This window comes from Nycticebus coucang, chromosome 15 (genome assembly GCF_027406575.1).
Source record: "Nycticebus coucang isolate mNycCou1 chromosome 15, mNycCou1.pri, whole genome shotgun sequence".
In the NCBI taxonomy this organism is placed as follows: Eukaryota; Metazoa; Chordata; class Mammalia; order Primates; family Lorisidae; genus Nycticebus; species Nycticebus coucang.
In genome coordinates, this window is record NC_069794.1 from 949,144 (window position 1) to 970,502 (window position 21,359).

Here is a 21,359-nt window from a genome sequence, read left to right on the forward strand (position 1 = left end):
TCCCTCATCCAGCCACAGACACAGGCCCTGCTGTGGCTGGAGCACAGCTCTCACCTGCGTAGGACGGCCAGGCTCTCTTCCTCATCCCCTGCGGAGTTGCTCCGGCCCTGTCGGCTCCCACTCATCTCACTCTGCAGAGGACGACGGTGTCAGGGTTGGGAGATAGCCAGAGTGGTCCCAAGCACCCCCACTCAGGCCAGAGCCCAGTCCAGCACAGTGAGGGGATGACAGGAGGAGGGCAGGTGTCCCCAGGCCTGCCTGCTGGGAACAGACCCCCTTTTTCCCCAGAGAACCAGGAGCAGGAGGAGGAGCCTCCCTAGGACACTGGATGCCAGTGCATAAGAATGGCCTCACCTTGACCCTCCGGTAGGCCCCTCTCCGGAGTGTGCTGCCCTCAGAGCTGGAGTTCTCAGAGCCTCGCCTCGTACCTGTTCAGAGAAAGGTGGCAGAGGTGAGTGAGCCTGAGCTCTCATGTGAGAATACCAGTGAGGGCAGGAGAGTGTTTTGAGTCAGGGAGGTGATAGGAGGTGCACTGGGCTTGGCCACAGGGACTGGGGTAGGGTGGGGTGTGGCAGGACCGTTGTGGGCAGGCTGTGTCCTGGCGGTTGGGCTGTGCCATGGCCCCAGATATACAGGATGTAAATTGCCAGGGGGCTCTGGACAGAGGTCTGAGGGGAGTGTGAAGAACACCTTCTTGGCTCTGAGGATGAACAGGTCACGGGCACGAGTTGGGGGAAGTCAGAGGGGCTCAGCGGTTGTCAGTGTTTTCAGTTTCGTGGGCCACACAGACATGGATAGGACGCTGAGTTGGCCAGCCTGGCGCTAAAGCTGCCACAGACAACTCATGAGTGAGAATGGCCAAGTCTGGGTCAGACTTTATCACAAGAGCACAGGGCAGGTGGGAACTGGCCCGAAGGCTGTGGACCTGAGCCAGGCCCAGCCACAGTGGAGGGTGGTGGAGGTATGTGGAGAGGTTGTGTGTGGTCTCCTCAGTGTGCTGAACTCAAAGGCCATGGCCTAGAGGCCCCGAACACACCTGGTGAGGGGCAGGGCGACTTGGTCAGTGCCTCTGGTCTAGGAGCCACAGGCTGCACGGGCCGTGTCTGCTTGGCCGCCAGCTTCTTCAGGCTGGCCTGTCTGCGGTGGAACATCTCCTCCATGCTCTCCTGCTTCTGGAAGACCTTCCGCACGTGTTCCTGGAGAGACACACTTAGTAAGGCGCCTCCCAGGAGCTGGTGTGGCACCACTGCTCAGGATACAGATGTCCTGACTAAACAAACATTCACCACACAGTGTCTACCAGTAATGTGTGATGCCATGATGCTGTGACCAGCTCTGGCTGCTGTGGGTGGAGAGGGGTATCACACCAGGAGGAAAAGTGTCAAGGCAGGGCATAGTGGGCTCCTCTACCAGCTGAAGGGCTACTACAGGCTGCATGAAGGAAGTGGGTTTCTCCCAGCCAGCTGCCCCCGAGGGTGGGAGCTAGAAGGCCCAGTTTTGGTGTAATATCAAGAGGGGCCTGGCACCAGGTCCCCAGAAGTGCCACTTCCTAAGGTACCTGGCCACATCACAGAGCTGCCACGGGAGGCAGGGCATCCCCCTAGCAAGGCTGGAGTGGAGGTTACTTCTATGAGGATGTCCCAACTCTGCATTTCTTTCAAATGCCCGCTGTCCATTGATACCTCCGATGGTTCTCTCAGAAATGGTGCAGAGTAGTGGGAACTCCCTACCACTCAGGGAGGTGGGGCTGCAGATGAAACCCAAGCCAGCCTTACCATCAGGTCTTGGTTGAGGATAGATTCATATTCCTTATAAATGTTGTTGAGCTCCTGGATCTTGTTTTCTGCACCGGTCTCCAAGAATTTCTCAATTTCCTGCAGGGCTGCCTCGGCCCCGTCCTGGGACTGGCACTTGTCCACAGGCTGCGAGGCCAGCAGGTAGATCCCCTGATCACACCACTTCATGGACTGTGGTCACAGGATGCAACAGAGGAAGATGCACCGTCAGAAGCAGGACCTGCTGTGGCGCCTGTTCACCTATCTGGCATACCACACTTCTGCCACGAAGTCCACAGACCCCCGTGGGAACAGAGCCCTCCTCAAGGATAAGCCAGACCTACATTTACGTTCACTGAGGAGATAAGTGAACGCATGGTTAACTAGCACAGCGAGTTTCAAGTGAATTCTTGGAAACAGATAACTCATCAGGACATGATCCCCAGGCCAACGAGAGAGAGAACCACAGAGGTGGTGCTGGCCACCCTGAGCCAGTGTGTCTCACTGCCTGTGACTGGTGTAGTGGTGGCCAAGGCCAGGGGTGTGGCTGGCAACCATGGCCATGGTGTGGCTAGGGTGTGGCTGGTGCTGTGGCCAGGGTATGGCCAGGGCGTGGCTGGAGGTGTGGCTGTCAGCAGTGGCCAGGGGTGTGGCTGGTGGCTGTGGCTAGGGTGTGACTGGGGTGTGTGGCTGATGGCCCCAGCTACTATCTCTAGGACCAGGACACCTACCGTCTCCAGGAGGCTGTGTAGCCCCAGGGCCTTGGTGAGTAGCCCCCGTCTTCTCTCGACCTCAGCTGCAAACTGGTCACAGAGGTGCCGGAGTTCCTCACACTTGGGGCGGATTGAGTCGACAGCATAGTGCTTGTTCTCAATGAGCTGCTCGCCGTCCAGACACAGGGCCCGGGCCCTTCCCATGGCCACCTGCAGGACAGACATTAGGTCACTTCTGTCAGAGGCAAATGGGACATCTGGTCACAAAGCGGGGCCCAGAAGCACGGGATGCCTGTCACTTTCCCTTATATATGGTCAACACCATATATAAAGTGTCACCATTGAGTGACACTCAATCCCCTGAGGGGTTCTGGGGCAAACACCTTGGAGACCACAGTGGTCCTAGCAAAGGCACTATCTAGCTGCAGCAACTGACTCAGAGGTCACAGGGCAGGGCCAGTACCTGAGGATGGGTTGGTGGTGGAGGAAGGGGCAGCTGGAGGGCCCCTTGACCCTGGCCTGCAGATGGCACCCAGGCTTCTCCTCCCCAGCAGGAAAGCCCAATCCCTGTGCAGTCCTGAGCAGCACCTGGTGAGCCCCATGTGCTCCCCCACCTAGCCGACCCATGACATTGTCCTCACACTGGATTTCTCCTCAAAGCTGCCGAGGTCCTTCAGCAGGTGCTCCACGTGTGCCAGGCTGTTGCCAACGTCGGTGAAGGTTGCGATTTTCTGGGACACTACATCCAAGGCAGCTTTGACCTGAATAGAGGAGGGCCTGCCTCAGGGGGTGTCTCCCACCCTGACGGAGAGAAGGCAACGAGGGATTGAGGTGGAAGGGAAGGGCTCTTACCTATTCCTGAACCTGCCACAGGTGGCATAAATGATATGCACATGTTATCTGTGGCCTTTCCAGTTACACATAAACTCCCTCTATATCCCCCACATACAGATAAATATATAATATATTATATTATAATAATGGACTGTAATACCTGCAGCAGCCACTCAAAAAGCTATACGATGAGATAAACTCATAAAATCATAGATGAATGAAAATGGAATTCTAAAAAATGTTCAAGTTACCACAGAAAGGAAGGAAAAATAAAACATAGAAAGGAAAAAAGGGAAAGAACAAATAGAAAACGCAAAATAAAATGGCAGGCTTAAGCCTTAACTTACCAATAATTACATTAAATGTAAATGGTCTAACATATTAAGGAAAAGATAAAGCATGACATGATCCATCCATATTATGTTGACAAGAAACTCACTTTAAATATAATAGTATAGGAAGCAATTGCAATCAGTGTAACCTGGCTTATTGTACCCTCAATGAATCCCCAACAATAAAAAAAAAAAAAAATAGTATAGGAAGGATGAAAAAAATAGTAAAGGAAGGATGACGGTAAAGGCATTCATCAGAGGAAAGCATGAGTGGCTATGTTAATACCAGGTAAGGGAAACTTTGACACAAAGAAAACAGCCAGAGATAGAGAAGAACATATTATAATAAAAGAAAATTGCAGTCCTAAATGTGACAACAGGGCTGCAAAATATATGAAGCACAAACCTACAGGACTAAAAAGAGAGATATACAAATCCACATTTACAACTGGAAGCTTCAACACCCTCCTGAGTAACTATAAACCAATGAGATAGAAAATAAGCTGATACAAAATCATCTCAAACCATCAACTAAGAAACAGGATCCAACTGACATTTATAGAACTTCCCCAACAACAGCCTAGTACACATCCTTTCAAGTGCCTGAAGACTGTGTACCAAAATAGACCATAACCTGGGCCATAAAACAAACCTCAGCAAATGCATAAGAATTGAAATCACACAGAGCAGATTCTCCCACACAATGAATCAAACTAGAAATCAAGCATAGAAGGATAACAGAAAAACTCTGGATACTTAGGAGCCAAGCAACATACTTATAAATAATTTATCGATCAGAGAGGAAGTTTCAAAGGAAATCAAATAAAACTGAACTAAATGAAAATACAATTTATCAAAATTTGTAGGAAATTTACAGCATTTCCATTAAATATGTACATGAGAAAAGAAGAACAGTCTCAAATAAATAATGCAAGCTCTCACCTTAAGAATCTAGAAAAAGAAGAGCAATACAAACCCAAAAAATCAATCCAAATAAATAATAGAGCCAGAAATAAATTACATTGAAGAAAGAAAATAGTAGAGAAAGGGCTGGTTTTCTGAAAAGGAGAAGAATGAGAAACCTTCTCTGACAAAGCATAAAAAGAAAGAAGAGGCAAATGTCAGAAACGAGATGCAATGTCACTGCAGACCCTGTAGATACCAAAAAGACCAAGAGGAAAACCATGAACAACTCTACACACAGAAATTTCACAACTTGGAGTGGACTATTTCTTTGAAAAACATACTTGTGGCATTGACAGAAGACAGATATGTCCAGTAGAACCTCACGGCTGAGCCCTCCCTGCACTGACCACCTCCTCAAGGTGACCTGATTTCCTCTGACTGGGCAGGCACCACACAGATGTATCAGTAGAGCAGGCCCAGTCCCTCATGCTGACCACCTTTGTATGTTGACCAGCTTGTTAGTCCTTGGAGTGGTCAACTCATAGAACACAGAATCCCTTAAAACAGACCCACACAAATAATGCCAGAAAGTTGTAAAGGAAGTGGAAGGGAAATCCAGTGGAGGAAAGACGGCCTTTTCAACAAAGAGTACTAGAGCTGGACTTCCAGGGATGAAAATTCCCCTGTGAATTACTCGAGTGACGACTGCCCATCCCAAAGCTCACGCTCTGTAAGAGCCCCTGTTGACATACAGCACAGCACAGCAGAGGAGTGGTGGCTGGCAGGGTTGGGGCGAGTGGGCTGGGAGAAGGTGGTTGTGTCGGCAGAGGCCTGGGAGGGACCCCGTGGGACGCATGCTGTGGGCTGGATCAAGGGACACAGCTAAGGTCCGTATCATGCCTCCGACCCCATCCTATAGTCAGCAAGTTGTTACGATGGGGGAAATTGGGTGAGGAGGTCCACGGGCTCTCTGGATTATTTCTTATAATCACATGTGAATCTGCAATATCTTTATATACAAATTTTAATTGAGAAATGTCTTCTTCTCTGGAAAGCCCTCGTCAGTCTCCACAGAAACAGGCTGCAAACCATCCTTGCCTCCATGTGCTTCTATGGCACACTGTCCCCACTGTCACAAGGTGAGTCAGGGACATGGTGACGTCCTGAGCTCAGCACTGATCCTCCTCCTGGAAAGCACAGTCCTCGCCTAGACAACATGGGACTGAGCTGTGCTGTCCATTACCTGGACTTCCCTCCACTTTGCCACCCCTGAGACAGACTCCTCTCTTCCTGTTCCCTCTCACCCCCTTGACGTGAGAACGACCGCTTCTCCTTCAAGGGTAGTAAATGTATTTTCTTTTCCACTGATTGTCTTAATGATGTCTTCTTTTTCCCCAGCTTATTTTAAGAACACAATACAAAGAATAAAACATGCAAAATTTGTGTCCATCTACTGTTTATGCCATCAGTAAGGCTTCTGGTCAACAGCAGCTATCAGTCAAGCTTTTTCAGTTGGAAGCTACACGTGGCCTTTTGACTGTGTCAGGCTGGTGCCCCAGCTGTACCGCTGAAGGGCCAGCCGTGTGGTGCTCAGTGGATGCTGCTGACTCAATCCCATGCTTTCCAATAGTGCCGTGCTGGAGCTCTCTGAGGACACACAGATACAGAGGTCCTTGAGGCTTCTGAGAAATGCCCCTGGATCCTGGTCTCCTGGCACTGGCTGGCAGACTGTCTCAGACCAACTTCACCATCTTAGAGCTGGATGACATTTTTTATTTCTCCAGCATCAACCACAGCTCTCCCGAGGACAGGAGAAGCCGTGCTTACAGGGTACACATTGCCTCTCACCAAGGCAAGATCCATAAGGGGGTCTTGACATGTGTGTTCTACACGACAAATGAGAAACAGGTCTCCAGTGAGCTGGATGCAGCATCTCCAAGGGTTCCGCAGAAGCTGGCATCACAGTGGACACGCCCCGTCACACCAACCCAAGGCAGGATGACGTGTTTGTCATCCCAAGGTCTCATGCCAGGCACAGGGAAGCACAGGGTAAGTGCATGCTGGACACAAGAGCACGTGGAAGAATAGAAAGAGAGAATGAAGGCTCCCAACCAGTTCTGGATGCAGAAGTAAATCCACATCCGATTTTAACTGATGAGCTCATGAATTGCATCTCGAAGATCAGCCTGTGTTAACCTCACATTAAGCCAAAGCCACCTGTATAATTCAGCTCCCACTGCCTCTGCCACTCACCTCACGGAAGCCCTGCTCGAAATGCCGCAGCTGCAGACACTGCTTGAGCTTCTGCTGGTGCTTTGCCCAAAACTCATCAAAGGCAGCCTCAGTCTCATTCAGCTGGGCCAGGAGCCTGGGAGAGGAGGAGATAAGTTTCCTGGAGATGCTTCCCTGGGTGCTGCCTTTCCTCCTGCACACTGGCCCCTGTTACTCCATGTGCAGTGGCAGAATTCACAGGCAGAGGCTCCCAACCCCTGCCACTCTCCCAGCGGAGTGAGTCAAGTTGGTCAATTTATCAGAGGCCAAGGAGGTAAGGGTTTGGCTCATCAAAAATGCTTTAGCTTGGTGGCACCTGTGGCTCAAGGAGTAGGGCACCAGCCCCATATACCAGAGGTGGTGGGTTCAAACCCAACCCTAGCCAAGAAACTGCAAAAAAAAAAAAAAAAATGCTTTAGCTCAGGGTGAAGGAGCCAGGGGCCACTGGGACTGGAAGCTGTGTTGGGTGGCTCGGCCTCTGGCCCAAGGGCTCTTTGTTAGCAGGTGTTGCCCTACACGTAGCTGGCACTATCATCCCCCTTGGGCTGAGCAGTCGCCTCCTGAGGGAGCCCCTTGGGCATGTCCCCCCCGTAGCCATGGCTCCTTGTATTCCTGGCACAGGTATCTGAGACATGTGGGCCCAGCCATGGGCAAAACACAGAATCAGCTTTGGCCTGGAGCTGGGCACTGGGGCTCTGCTGGGTGAGCCCCACCCCCACTGTCCAGAGCCCGCCTCACCCACCAGGCGGGATGACATGCCTACCTGTGCAGAGACTGGACTCCCCAAGCTCTGTGAGGTGGCAGCTAACAGCAGCCAGCCACACAGACACATCACTGTGCCCTGGCTATGGGCTGGGAACCCAGGGCAAGCACATGTCTTATGAGAGTAAAAGGCACTAGCTTCCAAACACTAGTGGGGTAGAAGAAACCGCAGGCTGCCTCCCCACCCAAGAAAGACTCATGGGGAACTTAGAAGCCACATGACCCAAGGTTCACTGTCAGCAATGTCCTGCCCAAATGTCCCCGTCATACCTAGAATGTTTGCTCTAGGAAAACCTCCTCCCTAGAAAAGCCACTTTCTTTGGGATCCAGGAGAAAAGGATTTCAGCAGGAAGGAGCCTCAGTGAAGGGTGGGGACACTTGCTTGAGATCATTGTGTCCTGGCCTGAGGTCTCTTTCTCTTGCAGGAGCTGTGAGCCCAAAACAGACCCACACCTTGTCCAGAGCCAGGCAAGGGCATGCAGGCAGCCAGGCCTCACCTCTGCACGGTGGTCTGGTTGTCCAGCTGGTCCTGGTTCACACTGTGCTCCAGGCCCTCGGCCAAAGGAGTCCTGAGGCTCTCGAGGACGCTGCGGCCCTCTTCCAGTGCCAGCCTCAGGTCCTCCTGCGGAGACAGCACGGCATCAGTGTGATACCATGAGGTGTCCCAGAAGGGGAAGGATGAAGAGGTGAGGCCATGACATGCATGGGGCACATGGCCACCTGTGGTGCCTTTTCGGGTCTCATCTGCACTGCACAGGGAGGGCAGGAATTGGGGGCTGCTCTCTCTTCCCAGCAGGCATGGGCAGCAGGCCAAGGCAGAAGAGGGATCAGAAACCAGACCTCTGAAGTGTCCCTGCTCCTGTGGCCTGCCCTCCCTGCTTGGCAAGAAAGGCCATCTGTGGGGAAGAGTGGCTCTCTCGTGGCAGAAAGGGCACAGTCCTTCAGGACATGCCCCCCTGCTTCAGAGCAGAGCACACAGGTGGCCCGGCACAGCACACTGGTGTTCTACGAGCCCTGTGAACATGTGAGTATGAGGACTCACACACGGGAATCCCACCCTCGTGTCCCTGCCTACCCGGACAGAGGAGTAGCCCAGCCCTCGCTTCGCTGAGACTCCACAATGGCTCATGCTGTGCTGGGCAACCAAGAGCCAGCATGATGCCAGTGCAGGAGGGCACAGCAGCCCACAGTCTGTGGGATGCACCTGTGTTGGCTTTAAAAAGGAACACTGGTTCTTGCCAGAGAGGTCACCCACCAACTATGACCAAATAGCATCGCTGAAACCTGCTTAAATTCTCAGTTTTGCCTGAGGCTGACGCGGACTCCTCCTCAGCCCCCATTCCCACAGTTGGAGACTCCCAGTGCTCCCTGACTACAGTGCCCCAGGGGGGCCGCACGCACCTTAGCTTTGTCCTTCTTGTCAGTGTGCGTGCAGAGCACCGAGCTTGTTGACTGGACATCATTGGGCAGCTCCGTCTCGGCCAGCTCGGTCCCAAAGGACTGCAGCATCTGGGCCGTCTGCTTAACCATGAGAGCGAAGCTCTCGATCGCCTTGAGGAGAAGAAAGCCCAGTCACACTACACACCTGCCTCACCCACCTGCTGCTCGCAGGCAGACACCGCACATCACTGTCCCCAGGCAGCCCAGTGGGGCCTCCCGAGAGGACAGTGGCCCCCAGCGCGGCAGGCTGATACATGCACACAGGAAAAACTTCCCAGCTTCTCAGCCCACATGTTCCTTCAGAAAAAGTACCAGGCAGGCTTTACCAACATCCCATACCTGGTGTCATTCTGCGCTGAGGTCTCTCCCCATTTGAGCTGTGAGTGTTGAAACCCACAACACAGAGTTTTGTTGTTTCTCTCCTTTTCTTTGGTCTCCGAGCCCAGAGGAAGCCACTCCCAAACTTATTACTCATGTTATTTCTCTACAATGACTAAGGTCCACTGAGACCATCTCCTCATTCTTGGGGAAGAAAACTTTGCTAACATGTGTTTGGAGTAGGCAGCAGGGCGATGCACACACTGCAATGCCAGGTTAGCTGTGAAATAATGAGGACCACAACCCACCAGCACCCGCCTACTCACCGTGCGGTGGCATAGCCACCGGGTGTGGCAGTAATCCAGGGTCCCCCCAAGGTCCTCGGTCAGCTGTGACTTGTCGATGTAGCCATGCAGATCTGGCACTGAGCTCAGCATTATGACCTAGAGCAGGAGGTGGCTGGGGTTGTGTCTATTGGGGTTATGATTGGCTCCAGGCAAGAACCACTCCCACGGGCGGGACATCCAGCAGCTCAGGGAGGGCGCTTTCCCACCCAGGACTCCAGGCTGGCTGCATGGATGGAGGCATCTGGCTTTGGGCTTGAGCAGAACTGGGTTTGGTCCTGGCTCTGCCTTGTCCCAGCTGTCACCCCTCCCCGCGGGCTGCTGTTCCTATGCCTCAGCTGCTTGCTCACAGACGGGCACCTCATGGCCGACCACCCGGAGCACAGCAAGGAGCACCCAACGCACGCAGACCTGACGCTGTCAGAGCTGAGACAGGGGCTCACTCCCTCCAGGCCAGGGGGAAGTGGACAAATCATCAATAGCGCTCTGAGCTGAAGGAAAGTAGTTTTGGTCCCTAGTCCTGCCCGAAACACTGAGAGGCTATTACAGGTGCTAGCTGGAGTTGACACTGCGAGGCCAGACTGATGGAGGAGGCCAGGAGGGAGGATGCGGTGCCAGGCGACTGCTTACCTGGGCAGCCCATGGTTGCTGTGGCCATGCCCGTTCTCCCACACGACTTGCCTCATGACCTGAGGTCATCCCATCCACGGGTTTTAGATAAAAACAGAACCTTTGCTTTATAAGGTGTCAGACACCACAAAACAGGTCTCCAGAAGCTCAGCTCTAATGTCACTGGATGCCACTTTCTGTGCTACTTAATACAGACTGGTGTAATGCAGGTTCTTAACTGGGGATGACCCTGTCCCCAGGGGACGCTGGACAATGCCTGGAGACATCTTGGGCTGTTGCACTGCCAGGTGGACCCAGGATCGTTGCTGAGCCCCACAGATCACAGGATAGCCCCACAATGGAGCAGCATCAGCATGAGTGCCACCAGCACCCACTAAGAACCACTGACTGAAGCATAATCTCTACTTTAAAAATCTGTTAACTTTTCAGTTTCAACTAGAAAACAGAGTTCTCAGTAGAGATGGCTCCATTCTCTCTTTGCTCTTTGATAAAATTATTCACACGCTGACAAGTAACCTTAACTTGTGAGCAGTATAACCAAAGACTGCCAGACTGGGCAGTCTAAGGACTTAGGTCACTTCCTCTGCGATGTCTGAGGCTCAGCTGATGTCCTGGCCATGAGGGAGGAGGGGCAGTTAACTCCGTGTTTCCTTCCCGGCACTGAGTTCCATGTACATCAACAGGCATGGACACGGATATAGTTTTCACAGCCACACTCCTCCGTGATCCCTTCTGAAATTTCAAGAAACTATCTAGAATGGGCCCGTGAGTTTGAAGACCCGGGACAATTTCTGTGAAACCCATTTTTGGCGACTCTATCATACAACACAACAGAGGCACTTTGCAGAGGGGACCACAGCACTGATGAGAGGTGACATCCATGTCCTGTGGCTGTCTGTGTGGACAGGTCTGTGGTTAACGTGGTCACCCTGCCAAATACCAAGGTCAGATGTCACCCCCATCCTGGGGTCACAAAACACAGCATGACTCCTGGGAGGTGCTGACCACTGCGTAAAGCTCTTCGTGCACAGCATCAGCTGGTCTTAGTGTCAGGAGATAGGCCTCAAGAAGCGACCCCTGGTTTATGCTAATCACCTCTGGAAATGGATCATTTGGACAAAGCTTCTTTGATGCCAGAGATCATGCTGGGTACAAGGAGTCCTCCCAAAGGCCTGGGTGCCTGCAGCTCTCAGGCCTCAGAGGCAGGATGTGTACGGAGACCCAGCAGGCCTCACAGGTGGCCCGGCCATGCAGAGTGTCCTTCTTGTCCCTGTTATAGTCCCATGCCAGGTAGCAGAGGCCCCAGGGCAGATGCTGTTGGGTGGCAGAGTGGGTGGGTCCGTGGCCCCCAGGCGGGGTGGAGGAGGAAAGACCAGAGACCCTGACCCAGTCTCCCCTCCCCTTGGTCAGAGAAGGGCCAGGGTGTCTGGAGCTGAGCCCAGGAGCTGCAGAGACAGTAGGAGCAGCTGTGTAGCGTGTCAGAGAGCGACCCACACCAGTGTCGAGTTTCCCAGAACAACATGGTCAGCACTGCTGGACAGCACAGGTGCCCAGCACCCCCATTTTCTTTGGGGAAGAAGAAATGAGCCCCTGGAGGCTGCTGACCATAGTCCCTGCCTAGCGCCCTTCACAGGAGCTGGCTCGACCCTAGTCATGGCCCTGGGGACACATGGGCTCTTGGAATCCACAGCTTTTGAGGAGCTTTGTGATCTTTGGGGGATTTTTTAGTTTTAATTTTTATTATTTTTTTGAGACAGAGTTTCACTCTCTCGTCCTGGTTAGAGTGCTGTGGTGTCATCACAGCTCATAGAAACCTCAGACTCCTGGGCTTGAGTGATCCTCCTGCCTCAGCCTTCTGAGTAGCTGGGACTACAGGCTGTGAGCCACCAAGCCTGGCTGATCTTTGCTTTTTAAAGGACAGGAGATCAACACTAAGAAGTGTCCTTTCTCGAGGGGCAGTGCTCAGGAGAGGCTGTTGATGCCGGGCTGGAGTTGTGGGATGAGGCAGGGTTGCCCTGCCGGCTGCCCTGGCCAGCACATTCCCTGTGGGCCCCGGGGACGCCTACACTACCTCCCCGGCCTTTCCCGTCTCAGGGGCTGGCGGAGTCTGGGCTTGCAGTGACTCCCAGCCCGCAGGGTCTTTTGTCTGCAGCTTTGGCAGGTACAAGGATGCATGACTTGGTGGCCTAGCAAGGTCCAGGCTTTGCACAGCAGAGACAGCCAGCCCTGGGAGGGGTGGTGGTGGTGGTGAAGGGTCCTGAGCAATGTGAAGAAGCACAGCCTTCTACCAGCGGCTCTGTCTGTGGCCACAGCACTGAGGTCAGCTCCTTGAGAATTTTGATCAAAGCAGATGGGCCAGAAGGCAAGTATGAGGTACCCCAATGCAGAGCTAGCAAAGGGTGTACTTACCGGAACCTTCATCTTAAAGTCATCTCTATTGAATTTGAAAGCGATGTCAGAGAGAGTCCTTTGGAAAAATCCCGTTGGGCGAAGAACAAGGACAAGCTGTAGGTTTGCCGGGAAGGACGCCTGTGAGATAGAGGGACAGAGACAGGCTTGTGGCATCTTCTGTGGACGGCTGCGAGAGAGAGGGACAGAGATGGGCCTGTGGTGTCCCCCGTGGATGGTTGCGAGAGAGAGGGACAGAGACAAGAGAGAGGGACAAAGACGAGAGAGGGGGACAGAGATGGGCCCGTGGTGTCCCCGATGGACGGTGTGGCCCCAGTGTGGGGCACAGCCACACACCACAGTGGACCACACGGGCCAGGCGGAAGACTGGGCTCCAGGCTGTGGTGTTCCCAACATGTTACATTTGTGCTCAAATGGAAATGGTTATTGTCACTGGTCTCTTCTAGAGGCCTTGCCGTTTTTTTTTTTTTTTTAAAGAAAAAGAAAAAAGCCATATTCCTTGCTTGGTGCAATTATGTTATGGTGCTTATAAACTTTTTTTTTTTTGACACAGAGTCTTACTATGTCACCCTCGGTAGAGGGCTGTGGTATCACAGCTCACGGCAACCTCAAACTCTTGGGCTTATTAAGTGATTCTCTTGCCTCAGCCTCCCAAGTAGCTGGGACTACAGGTGCCCACCACAATGCCTGGCTTTTTGTTGCAGTTGTCATTGTTGTTTAGCAGGCCCAGCCGGGTTCAAACTTGCCAGCCCCGGGTGTATGTGGCCAGCGCCCTATTCACTGAGCTATGGGCACTGAGCCAAATTGCTTATAAACTTAAAAGTCCAAAGCTTGTTATAGTCTTTAGCCGCTGAATTATGTCTTTCCAAAATTCATATGTAGAAATTCTAAGTCCCAGAACCCCAGAATGTGAGTTTGTTTGAACAGGAGGTGTTCATAGAGGTAACAAGTGAAATGAGGTCACTGGGGAGGCCCTACTCCAACCTGGCTAGTGTCCTTGGAAGCACCCAGGGAGCAGATGTGATGGTGGATAGAGATGGGAGATGCCTCTACAGCCACAGGAGTGCCAAGGATCTCTGGAAGTGGGGCCGGGACTGACCCCTAGTGCAGCCCAAGAGGAACCAGCCACGATATCTGACCCTGAATCGAGCCTCCAGGACTGTGAGAAAATCAGTTTCTGAGGCTTAAGCTGCCCAGACTGTGCACTTTGTCACAGTAGCCTCGGAAACCACAACACCTGTCAGGTTAAAAAGAGCTGTATAGACATCCACACACGAACAAAAATAAGCTTATACCCCAGTGTTGACTTCACTTTTCTGTGCCTCAGTTTCTCCATCTGCAAAATGGGAGTAACAGCAGTGCCCACCGCATCTCTCTCTCTCTAACAGACAGGGTCTTGCTCTGCCACTCGGGTTGGCATGCAGGGATGCCATCACAGCTCACTGTACCCTCTGATTCCTGGGTTCAAGTGATCCTCCTGGCCTGGCCCCCAGGGACTACAGCTGTGAGCTACTACACCCAGCCTCATGACACACTGGATGGTGAAGTGACCTGAGGCACAGGCCTGCCACAAAGCAAGTGCTGAACCACAGCTGTGCTGGTCACGCAGTAAAGGCTACCCCAGATGCCAAGTTATGTCCAGATGTGAAACCGGGGAGATCCCATTACTGAACAAAGGGAGTTTGAAGTGACCGAGTCTGAGCTCTGTGTAACCAGGTGAGATGCGTATAAAGACAGGTACGCACAGAAGGGTGGTGAGGCCCTCAACCCTGAAACAAACACAGCAGCGAGGGATGGAAAGGGAGAGGTCGATGCACTGAAGGCTCCTGGCCAAAGGCTGTCTGGCACCTGCTCTAGCGTGCAAGCCGGGAGAGGGAGGCCGTCAGGAGGGCCTCACCTGTCACAAGGCTGAGAAGGAGTCAAGGGAACGTGGGGGCTGGGCTGGGTGCTCTGGCCACGCTGGCAGGAGGGACATTCCAGACTCCACTCTCTTGCTAACAATGTTTTATTAGGCATCCTCAGGAATTCTGGACAAACACATCCCACGTTCCACCAAAACCGACATTATCAACCAATACTTCTCTCAGAAGCATGCAACTCCTTTTGCGCTGTCTTGAGAGAGCTTGGTGGCAAGACCTTGACAGTCGGTCCCCAGAGCCAGACATGAAGCAGGGGCTACATCTCCAGTCATCTGATGCCTGAGTGAGAACCGAAATGAAATGTGCCCCTCCCCCATGTACATAAACCAGAAGCTAAGAACACCTTCTGTCCCTAGGCAGCCAACCTGGACACTGTCCTCTGTCCCTGGGCAGCTGACCTTCCCACCTGGGCCTAGAGGACACTGTCCTCTGTCCTGGGCAGCTGGCCTTCCCACCTGGGCCTAGAGGACACTGTTCTCTGTCACTGGGCAGCTGACCTTCTGGTCCAGGGTGGGTAGACACTGGTCTTGCCCCTGGAGAGGAAACCAGCATAGGTGTATGCCCTCCAGGGCCCCTGCCACGATGGTCTCTGCACATTTGCAGTCTCACCTGGGAGGACAGGGACTGTGCATCCCGAGTCATTGGCCATGGCAGGTGCTTTACTGTTGGGGGGAGGAAGAAGCGGCTGCCGGCTATGAGGGGTCCCTTCTGCCAGACACTGGCCTCCAGCTTGTCCCCTCCAGGAAGTGCTGCAGAGGTGCCTGGTCTCTCCACAGCCACTCCTCTGCCCCACTACCCACGTGACGTGGGGACACAGACTGTGCCACGGCTGTTGTACATTCTGTAGGCAGCACAAACAGAGTGCACAGGGCGATCCCATCGCCTTCAGGCTGAATTACAAGTGAGGAACCACAAACACGACCCCAGTGGACAGCACCTTCCTCCTCTTGGCCCATTCCTGACAGCCTGCAAATGTTCTGTCAGTCCTACTCCTCTGAGAAGAAGGAAAACAACCCTGGAGAGTCAGAAGCTCAATTCTGGGTCACTCATCAAGAGGACCTTGAAAACCATCAATGCTACTGTGAAATTGGCCACCACTATTTCAGGATAGACACCCTGATGGAGTCTTTTTCTCAAGGTGGCAAGGAATCACACCTTTCTAAATTTCAGGTAGTTTATCACTTTGGATTTCCACCCCATGGAAGACAGACTGACTATCTGACCTTGCCGCCCTCTCTAGCAAGTCCCCCCAGGTACCCCCAGAGTCCCAGGGGAGGAGGCTGAGTCCCTGCCTGAAGGGGACAAAGGCTGCTTGGGCCATCCCAGGAGGCACAGTCAGAGTTAATCAAGATTCCACTTTTCTCAGCTTTAGTCTTTCTATTTTTTTTTTAAGTTATTAAACCTTTATATTAAACAGAATTGATTAGGCGATCCTAGCCAGGTGAGAGGGTTCCAATGTATGCAAATACAGAGGGTGCCAAAAACGTGTACACACATTTGAAGAAAGGAAAAAAACTATACGGACTGGAAGTCGACCACTTGTGACTTCCACACTTTCAAGAGGTGCTCAAAGAGGCTTGTACTCATCTTTTGTCATCAGTATATGTGGAGTATAACAATTTTAATCGTCTTTTTCTTTCTTAAAATGTGTATACATTTTTGGTACCCTCGTACATATTTTTAATATAAATAATAGCAAGTTAAATTTTCTCTGAGTAGGGGCCAACCATTTGTATTAAAAGCTGGGGAAAGGTCCAAAACGAAAACTTGATTTTAAAAGACAGAGGTAAATGTAAACAGGCAGACTTGGGGTCTCTTTCTGTAACCCACTCGGTGTAACCGTGACCATAACTGGGTAACAGGTTCCATCTAACTTGGAAACAATACTGCTTATTTCCTGGTGCTGACCTGGACTTAGGGACCGATAGACATAGGATGCGGTGACCATCACAGTGGAATTTGAAGAGAGAGAAAGAGTAGTTTCCAACTTCTGAATCAATATTCTTAGCAACTTACAGCGTGTTCATTTACCGACGTAACTCCAGCCAGTGGGGCACATTAGGAGCTCCAAGGAACCCTGTATAAAACGCCTTCTCCTTGCTGCGGGGAAAACCCTGGAGGCTGCCGGGGATGACTACAGTTGGATATTTCTTATTCTCTGTTCATCTTTTTGAAAAGGTTTTTTAAAGGTCGGGCTCAGTGGCTCACGCCTGTACTCCCAGAACTCTGGGAGGCTAAGGTGGGTGGATTGCCTGAGCTTACAAGTTCGAGACCAGCCTGAGCCAGAGGGAGACCGTGTCTCTAAAAAAAATAGCCTGGCATTGTGGTGGGCGCCTGTAGTCCCAGCTACTCAGGAGGCTGAGGCAAGTGAATCGCTTGAGCTCAAGAATTTAAGGTTGCTGTGAGCTGTGATGCCACAGCACTCTACCAATGGTGACAAAGTGAGAAGAAAAAGAAAGAAAGAAAAAAGTTAAAAACATTTTTTTAACTTATGAATAATATCTGTACACACCGGGGGATGATTATATCATGCCGATTAAGATGTCCAACACCTCACATGCTCACTTTTTTCTTTTTTTTTAATTAATATTAAATCATAGCTGTGTATATTAATGCGATCATGGGGCACCATACGTTAGTTTTATAAACAGTTTGACACATTTTCATCACACTGGTTAACATAGCCTTCCTGGCATTTTCTTAGTTATTGTGTTAAGACAATTATATTCTACATTTACTAAGTTTCACATGTACCATTGTAAGATGCACCGCAGGTGTAATCCCACCAATCACCCTCCCTCCACCCATCCTCCCCTCCCTCTTCCCATTCCCCATATTCTTAGGTTGTAACTGGGTTATAGCTTTCATGTGAAAGCCATAAATTAGTTTCATAGTAGAGCTGAGTACATTGGATACTTTTTCTTCCATTCTTGAGATACTTTACTAAGAAGAATATGTTCCAGCTCCATCCATGTAAACATGAAAGAGGTAAAGTCTCCATCTTTCTTTAAGGCTGCATAATATTCCATGGTGTACATATACCACAATTTATTAATCCATTTGTGGATCGATGGGCACTTGGGCTTTTTCCATGACTTAGCAATTGTGAATTGGGCTGCAATAAACATTCTGGTGTAAATATCTTTGTTGTAATGTGATTTCTGGTCTTCTGGGTATATACCTAGTAGACGAATTATAGGATTGAATGGCAGGTCTATTTTTAGATCTCTAAGTGTTTTCCAAACATCTTTCCAGAAGGAATGTATTAATTTGCATTCCCACCAGCAGTGCAGAAGTGTTCCCTTTTCTCCACATCCACGCCAACATCTCTGGTCTTGGGATTTTGTGATATGGGCTAATCTTACTGGAGTTAGACAGTATCTCAAGGTAGTTTTGATTTGCATTTCTCTGATGATTAAAGATGACGAGCATTTTTTCATATGTCTATAGGCCATGAGCCTATCTTCTTCAGAGAAGTTTCTCTTCAAGTCCCTTACACACCCTGAGATGGGATCACTTGTTCTTTTCTTGCTAATACGTTCGAGTTCTCTGTGGATTCTGGTTATTAAACCTTTGTCAGAGACATAACCTGCAAATATCTTCTCCCATTCTGAGGGCTGTCTGCTTGCTTTACTTACTGTGTTCTTGGCTGTACATGCTCACTTTTTTCAAACAAAGTTTAGGGTTGGCTGGACAAGCTTGGTGCTGTCAGATCCAGTTCATCATCATTTGCTAGTTACCATTTTCTGTGGTGAGAACATATAAAACCTACTCTTGAAGCAATTTTGAAATACACATTTCTGTGGTTCGAATGCCTGTCTCCTCCAAAACTCCTGTCGAATCTGAACCTCCAATGTGGCAGTGCTAAGAGTTGGGGCAAAGGGGGGACTGAGGGCCCCACTCCATCCAGGGATTACTGGATCAGGGAGTCAGTGGTTATCTCAGCAGGGACATGGGTGGCACTGTATAGTCAGATGGATGCCCCGCGTAGTCTAGGCACCTGCAAAGAGGCCCCATCAAGAGGAAAGTGGCCCCTCAGCCTCCACAACTGTAAGAAATAAATCCCTTTTCCTTGCGAATTGCCCAGATTCAGGGATTATGTTACAGCAACAGAAAACAGACTAAGACAGTCTGGTCACTAACAGCAGTTCTTCCCCAGCTGCCCAGGAGGGGCAGGGAGGGGTGGGCAGGTGCGACAGTCGCCAGATTCATGGGTTTCAAGGTCTAGTGAGACAGACAGCAGAGAAGGGCTAGGCCACCTGAACCCTCCCAATCCACTAACATGGCTAAGACCATTAACACACCAGTAGAACAGACAACAGAACAGCCAAGAGGAGGAAGGGTAACCTCCTGGGAAGGATGGCTGCTTCTAGGGGACACTCCTTGCAGCAAGTCTAAGGCCTCCTCCCCACAGGACTCCTCTGCCAGGACCAGCACTGCCCCAACAGATGGGACCCTTGCAGAGGACAGAAGCTCAGCTTTGGAGATGGGAAGGGTGGGCCGCCCCATGTGCCACCCTGTCTACCTGCAGTTCCCCTGGCTCCATGACAAACACACGCGGTGAGCTAAGTGTTTTGTGAGAGCAGCTAGTGATCGGGAGGTGCTCACTAGCCACCTGTCCTCCCACACAGGGTTCAGCCTGGGCCACGTCCACCTGTGCGGGCATTCACCGTGCACGTGAGCCTCACATGGGGCTAGGGCTCCCCTGTCCTTCGGGACCGGTCTGGCACCCAGACCACTTCCCAAAGCCTGTGCCCACCTGCTGCCCCCCACATGCAACTTCCCCCTGCAGCTTTGTCCCCAGGGAAGCTCTGGCTGCCTGCCACGCAGTGCCCACCTTCTATCAGCACCCTCAGGGCCGCGCCTGGTCTGTACAGCCTCTCACCCACCATCCACCCACCTGCAGGGCCCCAGGAAGCTCACAGGGTAGGAGCCCAGCCATGGCATTTCACACATTAGCATTTTGCCAAACGTGAAAGGTTTGCTGGATGAACTCAAGGCACTGGGCCCCTCAGGGGCTCTGTTTGTGCCTTGTGCACAGACAGACTGCTTTGGGGCTTTATTGGTGGAAACCAGAGTTCTGCACCCACACAGACTCAAAATGGCTTTAAATTTGATTTTTTTAGCCACATACTGTAGGACAGAGATTTCGTTTGAAATAAGCTAGCTCTGTCACAAAGTCCAAGAACGCTGAAAGGCACCACACATGCTCTAGACAGTGCAGGAAGCTGATGCAGTGCCCAAGGGGTCAGCCGGGGGTGTTCCAGGAGTGCACGAAGGACAAGCCAAGCCCTCAAGAGGTGACGTGTGCGCTCTCCAAGGAGAGTTCTGCCATCTTACCTTTGCTTGTCCAAGACCCTGCACCTGTAGCCAGTGAGCACCCCTCCACACTGGGTCAGAGTACACATGCACTGTGCCCTTGATGGATGTCTGAGACCCTGCACCTGTAGCCAGTGAGCACCCCTCCCCCCTGGGTCAGAGTGCACATGCACTGTGCCCTTGGTGGAGCATTGAGTGTGATTTAGCAAAAGTGGGACTTTCCCATGTCTTATTTTTCTATTCTGAGCCAAACTGAAAGTATCCAAAAGAGAAAACAACCCCAAATTAGGGAGAGCTCAGCTCATGAGATGGCACACACGGTGGCTAACAACAGAGCCTTAATTACAGCACATGGCGTGAACACCAAGTCCCGTCGGGGTGGCCAAACACATTTGGAGATGACAGAAGTCTCAGCACTCCAGCAGAGTGGGCCTCACTGGAGTGCAGAGTCAGCTCAGAAAACCACTCCCGGGCCTGGCTGGCCTTAGGCATGGGGGCAACAGAAGCCCCAGCCCAGGCCTGCAGCCCAGGGTGGTGGTACCCGTGTGCCAGCTCCTGTCCTGCCTTGTATCCCCCAGGTCAACTGAGCCAGCTCTGGCAACCCACAGATGGTCTGGAGTCATTCCCAGCCTGCCCTCCCCAGGGGCACGTGGAATCAGCTGGGGACCTTTACCTTCCCCTCCACTGCCCCTCCCACTGCTTGTTTCCTGGTCCACCCTACACCTGGGCCTGGCCATGTCCCTGACCCCTGGGTCTCCTGGGCTCCTCCAGCCTGCACCTAATGACACCCTCACAGATGAGGCCCACAGCTGGCTGTCTCCTGGCCATACAATGCCCATTACCACCGTCTCCCAGTTGTCCACACTCCCTGTTGCACTCAGCCTTTTGGAGGCAGCTCCCCGGACACAAAGATGACTTCCCCTGGGGGCCAGCCCAGGAAGCAAAGAGCCGGACAACTGTGTGGACTCTGCACTCAGCACCCTGTGGATGCCTGCTGTATCCCTGCCTGTGACCCCAACTGTGATGTCTGCCAGCTGGGTGCAGACCCAGCTGTGTGTTCCTGTGACCACCACGTCCCCCAGCTGGGCTTACCCCTGAGCTGTGTTCTGTGACCCTGACATCGCCTGATTGTGCGTACCCCTGGGCTGTGTGCCCTGTGACCCTGATGGCCCCTGACTATATGTACCCCTGGGCTGTGTGCTCTGTGACCCTGACATCACCTGATGTGCGTACCCCTGGGCTGTGTGCCCTGTGACCCTGACGTCACCTGATGTGCGTACCCCTGGGCTGTGTGCCCTGTGACCCCAATGTCCCCCAACTGTGTATACAGTGTCCATTTCCCCCTCTGAGGCCCACAGCATCTGGGGCAGCTCCTGGGACTCAGAAG

General features: G+C 52.0%; 1 protein-coding gene across 12 annotated transcripts in view; it reads right to left on the bottom strand.

The window, feature by feature from the left end:
- The window catches only part of MCF2L (MCF.2 cell line derived transforming sequence like), a 129,279-nt gene that overhangs the window by 17,408 nt on the left and 90,512 nt on the right, over window positions 1–21,359 (bottom strand). For all 12 annotated transcript variants that reach the window (XM_053563548.1, XM_053563543.1, XM_053563541.1 and 9 more), the window contains 11 exons: window positions 12,735–12,854; window positions 9,678–9,794; window positions 8,995–9,144; window positions 8,091–8,215; window positions 6,814–6,928; window positions 3,130–3,249; window positions 2,507–2,698; window positions 1,776–1,967; window positions 1,037–1,196; window positions 355–428; window positions 55–131 (listed from right to left, as the gene is read on the bottom strand). In XM_053563548.1, the coding sequence (XP_053419523.1) occupies window positions 55–131; window positions 355–428; window positions 1,037–1,196; window positions 1,776–1,967; window positions 2,507–2,698; window positions 3,130–3,249; window positions 6,814–6,928; window positions 8,091–8,215; window positions 8,995–9,144; window positions 9,678–9,794; window positions 12,735–12,854 (1,442 nt within the window). The remainder of the gene's footprint in view (window positions 1–54; window positions 132–354; window positions 429–1,036; window positions 1,197–1,775; window positions 1,968–2,506; window positions 2,699–3,129; window positions 3,250–6,813; window positions 6,929–8,090; window positions 8,216–8,994; window positions 9,145–9,677; window positions 9,795–12,734; window positions 12,855–21,359) is intronic.